Source organism: Lucilia cuprina, chromosome 4, assembly GCF_022045245.1.
Source record: "Lucilia cuprina isolate Lc7/37 chromosome 4, ASM2204524v1, whole genome shotgun sequence".
NCBI classification, from domain to species: Eukaryota; Metazoa; Arthropoda; class Insecta; order Diptera; family Calliphoridae; genus Lucilia; species Lucilia cuprina.
Window position 1 is genome coordinate 81,408,749 of NC_060952.1, and position 8,834 is coordinate 81,417,582.

The window sequence follows — 8,834 nt, forward strand, 5'->3', positions numbered from 1 at the left end:
TAGGGAAAAGCTATTTGATTTAGGGAATTTTGGTTTCGACGTAGGGTTTTAATGGGTACCCAGTGTCATATGGGAATTGGGAGCAATGATTATGCTGATTGTGTAGCGTCTACTGGCGATAGAACAACTGGTATTCAAACTGATGTCTATATATCTGATGTCAAAGCATTGGATCGCTGTATCGCGATTGCTAATTGGCAATCGCATTGTAGTGAATCTGAATATGGCAGACAACTTCTCATGTTTTATCCTTGTGTAAACGTGGATCCCTGGTACACCAAACACTTTAGTAGAGACCACAATAAAAACATATGTTTCGGTGATCTCTTCTAATGATTGACAATGTTACTGAGAGTGACAGCAACAGAAGAAGAAGAGTATGACTCGGATCGTTCCGAAGCGAAGATACAATTGTCGTGGATACGAACTCCAACTCATTTGTTGTTGTTGTAACAAGTTGGCTGTAAGTAAATGTTCTTCCCTGGGGTAAAAAACTTTCAGTTGATACAGCTATTGCTGAGTCGACAATCTTTGGCCGATTGAGAATCGGGTCGTGCCGGAACGGAGATCCCATTGTCATGGAAACGAACTCCAACACTCATTTGTATATGTTTCTGTTGTTGTTTTTGACGTTTTTTTAATTAAGAAATATCACACAAATGTTTGTTTTTTTTTTAATTTTTAAATTTTATTATTTTGCTATTTTTTGCTTTTTTTCTATTATCGATATAATTTATACAATTTTGTTTAAAGGTTTACAGTTTTTATGTTTTTGTTTGTATTCGCTTAAATATAAATTATTTATAATTTTTATTCTTTTTTTGTTTGTTTTCTTATTAAACTTAATATCATCTTATAAAACTAAGAAATAAAAAAAAAGTTAAAAGAAAAACTATTTAAAACTAATCGCTAATACACAATTCTTTTTGTTTATTTCTCTCTCTCAGTTTAGGGTGATTTCTTAAAAAGTTTTTATTTGTTTTAAATGGTTTTGATTGTAAATTTTTGCAAAATAAAATATTTTTTTTATACAAGAGACTAAAAAAAGGGAGATAATAAAGGGCGTGTGGGCGTGACTTTGTAGGAGTTTGAAATAATTGTTAATTTTAATGAATTTATTAAAAAAGGAACTTCAAAGTAATACCAAAACGGAATATATTATTCATGGAGTGGAGTGGAGGGATTGAGTGAGTGAGCGTATAAAGGAAAAATTAAAACTATTACAGAATTAAGTCCATTTCTAAAGAAATACTCTTTTTTTCTTGACTTGTCTGTAACAGTAATTATTATTAACTATAGCTTTTGTTTTGTAAAGTGTAAAGAACACATGTATTAGAATGTTTATCAGTTTTAGACATTTTGTTTCTTGTTTTTTTTTTCTTAATGGAAATCACTTTGTTTCTAGAGAATTTGTTATGAGAGTTGTGGTTAGATTTACTTTGTTGTTGTTGGTTGTTTTTTTTTTTTGTTTGTTTTTGTAATGAATGGCCTCACTAAAATGTGTCAACAAAGTTTATAATTTTATTTAACTTTGCCTGCAGCTCTTGCAGCAGCTTCCTCCTCTTTCTTTCGTTGTTTCTCACGCATTAAGTCGGCATCTCTGTTTCAAAAAAAAAAAAAAAAAAAGATAAGACTTTGTTATTGAAAATGGGATTTGAAGTATGAAAATGAGATGAAAATCATAATATGAAACTAAAACTGGAAATGAAAGTAAAATTTTGCAATTTAAAAAAAATCCACATAAAAAGTTTGAATTTAGATTTTGTGAAACATTTTAAAAGCTTTTGCTTTAAAAATTTCTTTTCATACAAAACTAACTAATAGTTAGATTATGATACAGATTAACAACTTAAAAATCTCATTCTCATCTCAATTTATAGATTTGTTGTTGTAGAAAAGTGTGAAAACTAAAAAAACTGTAAATAACAAATGATTTTAATTTGCACTTTTATAACAAAATAATAATAAACATTTTACGACCTTCTACGACAACAAGTATACAAAAGCGATTGTGAATTGGACAAATGTATATCAAGTGAAATTTTTTTCGAATATTTTTGATTCGACATACAATATTGTGTAGGTTAGATTAGGTTTAAAGGGCTTTTCGAATCGGATCTTCGGAAGGAATTCGAGTCTTTTTCACATTAAAAAAACTATCGGTCACCCTTGAACTGTTTTAACAGCAACAAACCTACGGTCATCATATACTTAGAGGACATACTTGTCCCCTAGACTAGATTATATGGTAGACTATTGTCTAGTCTATAGAGTAGATTATCGACTAAACCATATAACAGATAAGTTTAAAGACTAAAATATAGTCTTGACTATATACTAAACTTAAAACAAGATTATAGACTATACTACAGATTGGACTAAAGACTATACCGTAGACTACAGACTGGACTCTAGACCAGACTAGATTATTGACCAGACTAGACTGCAGACAATACTATACACTACACTATAGACTACACTACAGACTAGAGTATGGACTAGGCTATAGACAGGACTATTGACTAGACTATATATAGACTATAAACTAGACTATAGACTAGACTATAGACTTGACTCTAGACTAGACTATAGACTACACTATACACTAGACTATAGTCTGTACTATATACTAGACTATACACTAGACTACAGACTAGACTATAGACTAGACTATATACCAGACTATAGACTAGACTATAGACTAGATTTTATACTAGACTGTAGACTAGACTATACACTTGACTGTATAGTAGACTATAGACTAGACTATAGACTTGACTATAGACTATACTACAGACTTGACTATAGACTAGACTACAGACTTGACTATAGACTAGACTACAGACAAGACTATAGACTACACTATAGACTAGACTATAGACTAGACTATAGAATAGACTATAGAATACACTATAGACTAGACAATAGACTAGACTATAGACTAGACTATATACTAGACTATAGACTAGACTATAGACTAGACTATAGACTAGACTATAGACTAGACTATAGACTAGACTATAGACTAGACTATAGACTAGACTATAAACTAGACTATAGACTAGACTATAGACTAGACTATAGACTAGACTATAGACTAGACTATAGACTAGACTATAGATTAGACTATAGACTAGACTATAGACTAGACTATAGACTAGATTATAGACTAAACTATATATTAGACTATAGACTAGACTATAGACTAGACTATACACTAGACCACAGTCTATAGTCGAGTCTAAAGTCTATTCTATAGTTTGGTCTAGAGTATATTCTATAGTATAATCTTTAGTCCAGTCTATACTCTAGTCTATAATCTAGTCTTATGCTTACTATATAGCCAAGGCTATATTCTAGTCTATAAAACAAACTATTGTCCAGTCTAAAGTCTAGTCTTTAATTTAATTTAGTAAATATTCTAGGCGATGGTTTTCACTAAAGACTATAGCGTAGACTAGACTATACCAAAGACCAATCAATATACTTGACTATAAACTGGAGAATAGACTAAAATAAAAGTACAGGCTAGAGTATAGACACGATTATAGACGAAACTATACTTTAGAGTTGATTAGTTCAAAGTAAAGACTAGGCTATAGTATAGAGTATAGTCTACACTATAGTTCAGAGCATAGACTAGACTAAAACCTAGAACACAGACTATAGTCTGGAGTATATACTAGACGTTATAATATACTATAAACTATAGACTTAAAAATCGACTTAACTGTTGATTTTAACTATAGAATAGACTAAAAACTAACGACTAGACTATAGACAAGATTATCAACTAGATAATTCTACAGACTTGAGTATTAATTAGACTATCGAATAGACTTAAAACTAGACTATAGACTTGATAATCGACAAAACTGTAGAATTGTCTATAGTCTAAACTATCGACTAGACTGTCAGCAAGACTATCAACTAGATAGTCTAGACTATAAACTAGGCAGTAGCTTAGAATACACTTTGGACTCAGACACTTCGCTGCTTATCTAATAGCTAGTTCTTCTTGATGATCACTAATAATTTGAAGAATAATTAGCAATTTGAAGTTTTATCTTAAATCCTTTGATAATGGTGCTAACAAGCACAACTTCTCTTGATCTGTGTAAAATTTCTTTACTACAGAGGATAGTGATCGTGGTAAGGCAGCGCAGAATAGGCCCCATAGAGGTCTGTTTTTGTCTAATTTGTTGTAATGTACAAAGAACTTTTAAAATAACAAACTACACCAGACGGCAAGTGAAAATCCTGCACTGAGCCCCTATCCATGAGTACGATCAGCAATTCCATGTGATTCCTAATTTTAAATCAATTAAATTTAACTTCGTTGGCAGAAAGTGTTCAGCAAACATTGATTCCATCCATTGTTAAACTTATGACTCTTTCCTAAAGAGCTTTCTGTTTTGGAAATAAATTCTTAATATTTCCAGTTTTAATAAGATAAGATTTGCATCGACCTTATTAAGGGCACTTTCAGTATCTAAGAAGTTAAGCTGATAAAACTTCTTAGGCGTCAGTGAATCTTTGATCTGTTCAACTAATGAATAATGAACTGTTTCAATAGATTTACCTTAGTATAGGCATGGTGTATGACGTGTATAATCTTCTCAAGTTAAAAAAAATTGTTGCGTTGTATAATCCTAATTAAGCATTAAAAATTTATGAAAATTCAAGCTTACAACAATATTAAAAAAACAACTTTTTATTTTCTTATGTTATTGTGTACTTAAAGTTTTAATTCGAGCTTTTAGTATAAAATTTCATTTTGAATAAGATCACAAGTGTTTAGCGTTTGTAAGCAAATATCTTTAGTTAACAATAATGAAAATCATGTCGATATTTTTTTTATAGAGGAATGTTTATAAAAGTAAATAAAATCTGATTTTATTACTATATGTATTAAATTACACAAAAAATTCTTAATAAAAATAAGAAAATCAATTGCTGTATATAATATTTTTAACATATTTATACAGATTATTCATAAGAGCATTTAAAACTAGAAAATATTGGAAAAACTTTTTATGAATAATTTGAAACATGTTGTTTCTGCAGTAAACTTTTTCTAGTCTTTTCCAAAAAATAAATAAATAAATAAATAAATAAAAAGAAATTAGTTTTAAACAAAAATCGTTAATCTTTTTATTTTAAATAACAATAAAAATTAGTAACACTATATATATACTATAAGAAACTAATCTGAATAATTAACATAAATTAAAAATTCTTAAGAAAACTGAAACTAAATCAGTCTAATTTACATTATTAACTGTTTTGGGTTTGCAAAAAAAAAAAAAGAAAAATTTGCAAAATTTAAATATTCATATAGATTAATGCAAATTAAGATAGTTAATAATAGAAATATTAAAACGTGTAAAAATTTTTAGAATCTAGAAGTTTTAAGAAAAAAAAAAAAAGTTTAAATAAAAATTTCGCAAACTCAGAGGTCATTCACGTCTTTGTTGTTGCAGACTTTTGTACAACTACAAACTTAATGAAATATTTTGGTTTGATTTCATTATAATATCTTTTCTTTAATATATAGGCAAAAAGTTCAAATACCTATGAAATATAACAACATTTTTCTACTTCTGAATCTAATGGTTCGGGAACTTAACATGTTCCTTTAAAAATGTCTTCTTAACTCTCTCTTTCCTTTTATTTACTAGCTCTTTTAATACGTTATCACAATGGACTATAGATAGTGTTACCATGACAATAAAATCTTCTTATCAACCGAAAGTTTTTTCTCTAGGAATGAACTGTCGGCCATCTGGAGTTGTTGTTGTTTCTTATCTCTTAAAAACCTTGCGTTTAGTTGTGAATCTTTGGTCAATTGGGAATCCTATCGTTTCATAGCGTATATTCTATTGTCGATGAATTAAGACAGAGTTTATGGTCAGACTATAGACAAAACTACATATTAGACTATTTACCAAACTGTAGATTACAGACTATAAACTAGAGTACAGATTAGAATGTGGAGTAGATTAAAAACTACACTAAAGCCTAGACTATAGGCTAGACAATTGACTAGGCTTTAGAATACGGTATAGCATAGACTAAAGGCTTAATTGCGGACTAGTCTGCAGAGAAGCCTATAGACTAAACTAAAGAGTAGTCTAGACATTAGACTAGACTATAAAAAGTAATACCACTATATTTTCGATGAATTAAAACAGAGTTTATGATCGGACTACACTGTAGACTAGATAGACCAAACTACATATTAGACTATTGACCCAACTGTAGATGACATACTATAAACTAGAGTACAAACAAGAATGTGAAGTAGACTAAAGCCTAGACAATTGAATAGACTTTAGACTACGGTATAACATAGACTAAAGGCTTAATTGCAGGCTAGTCTTTAGAGAAGCCTATAGACTAAACTATAGAGTAGTCTATAGATTAGAGCAGACTATAAAAAGTACTATAATTAAAGCAATAATAGACTGACTACACTAAAAATTCTACATACTATACCGTAGACATCACTATATACTAGACTACAGTATAAACTGGACACTAGTCTAGACATTAACATTATGTTTAAATATCTAACAAGACATCTGTGTATCTCGGTAGCCACCTCAGTTGCGCTGCCAGTTGCCATAATCGTGTGAATACCAGACGTTTTTTAAACAATAGTTTGGAAACTTTATAAATAATGAATTTATTATTCGATAACAATCATCATTTAATGAGTTTTTGGTTGATCAGAAACATTTCTAGACTGAAATCGTTCTTTTATTTCGAAGCTGGCAAAGGAACTAATCTTCGGTTGCCATACATAATGGACCCAATAGTTTTAAAATTGTAATTCGTTTAAAATTCTTAAAACAAATAGAAAAATTATGTTTAAAATTAATGTATGAATGTATAGTCGGGCATAGCCGATACCCTACACCATAAAAATATAGCATTTGATTGGTTTTTTACTAATTTTTTTGCAAAAAAAAGAGTTTTTTACAAGAGAGTTCAAAGGGGAGTAGAGGAAATATGGGCCTATCCTTCGAAATGTTGGTAGAGGAATTCACGTCTAATTCAAAGTTTTTATGTAGAATTTGAAAGTTTTATTAATGTTTATATGTAAATTTTGACTTTCAAGTCATTTTCTGATGGGAGTTTGTATAGGGGCTAGGGTCAAATAAGGCCCGATCATTACAAAAGTCGGTAATGTCATTAAAAGTTATGTAAAACTAAGTTTTGTTGACATAATAAAACATTTAACTTAATTATGAGCCCAAAGGCCCTATATGGGGGGAAATAATGGACTGATTTTATCCCTTTACAGTAGGTTTCGTACTTGGGCCATAGAAAGAGTGTGCGCCAAATATCTTGAAAATTGCGACCTCTACCTTGCGCACAAGGTTTACATGGACAGCCAGCCAGCCTGACAGACGGACGGACGGACATAGCTCAATCGACCTAAAGATTCTAAGCCGATTGGTAGACTTTAAGGTCGGTATAGGACAAATATTTTTATATGTTACAAACTTCAGCACAAACCTAATATACCCTCCCCACTAAAGTGGTGTAGGGTATAATCAACAATTTTCCTATAATTTCATTTAATAACAATAAATCTTCAAAAATATTTGAAACACTTTAGATTCATCTCTCAAACAAAAACAAATGGCAAAGGTCAATGACCCGATATTCATGAATTCAAAACAGCAAATGATAATTATGTGTATATGAATATAAATGATAAAATAATAAAATTTATGAGAAAAAAGAAACATACCTTTGTTTACGTTGTTCAACGGTTAAATTGTCATTACGTTTGCCTTTATTTAATTCAGCTTGTTTTTTGGCGTTCTTTTGACGGGCTAAATCGCGTTGATTTCCACCTAAAATTTAAAAAAATAAAAAGAAAAAATCCCCATTAGAAAATGCAAAAAAATTGGCAATGAAATTAATCGAATTTCACAATTGCAAATAAAAATCAATTTTTAAAATTTAAAAATAACTCATCACACGCACTCAACAAAAACAAATTTATAACACTTTATAGCAACAAGAACAATTATAAATTAAACAATTGACACCATTAATTAAAACAACACAGTTGCAAAATTACACTTTTTTTCAATTTCCATTTCCTTTAGTGCAGATAAATTTTTTCACTCACAAAAAAACAACACTTTTCTTTTATACTTACGAGTCATGTTTGTTACTGTTTATTGTTAATAATGTATATTTAAATAAAAAAAATAATTTATTGTATTTTTTAAGGACTCTTTATTATGCGTGGCCAAAACGCCAATTTTTATTTAGCTAAACTTCTATACAAAATTTTACTTCTGTGTTCTGGATTTTTCTGAATCTTTTTTTCCTCTTGCTACCGTTCAGTGCTGACAACGTTTCGATTAAATATTGTTTTTTGTTGTTCTTATTCGTTCGTTTTTTATACTCGTTGTGTGTGCGCAAGCATATGCTTGTTTTCATGTAATTGGCCGTCTCTACACAATAGAGTTGTATTTTTAAAAGAGCAAGAACTAGTTTTAGCAGTCTAACGATTCTAACGATTTTAGGGGATTTGAATATTTATTTGAAATTTAAAAATTTGTATATATTAACTAAATACTAAATAAAACTCTAGTATATGTATAGACTTGAATATAATGCTTCACTAAATTCTAGATTATATACTAAACTAAACTAAACTCTATACTATAAACTAGATTGTAAAATAGACTATAACATAAACTAGACTATAGACTAGAATATAGACTAGACTATAGACTAGACTATAGACTAGACTATAGACTAGACTATAGACTAGGCTATAGACTAGACTATAGACTAGACTATAG

At 29.6% G+C, this 8,834-nt stretch overlaps 1 protein-coding gene across 1 annotated transcript; it reads right to left on the bottom strand.

Annotated features, from left to right (window-relative positions):
• Positions 1 to 1,468: 1,468 nt before the first annotated feature.
• LOC111679374 (putative SERF-like protein) lies at positions 1,469 to 8,389 on the bottom strand. Its single transcript, XM_023440938.2, has 3 exons — positions 8,180 to 8,389; positions 7,763 to 7,868; positions 1,469 to 1,600 (listed from the first exon to the last, which is right to left on the bottom strand). Exons 1-3 carry the CDS (start codon positions 8,184 to 8,186, stop codon positions 1,522 to 1,524), a joined length of 192 nt encoding a protein of 63 aa, XP_023296706.1. The 5' UTR covers positions 8,187 to 8,389; the 3' UTR covers positions 1,469 to 1,521.
• Positions 8,390 to 8,834: the final 445 nt, after the last annotated feature.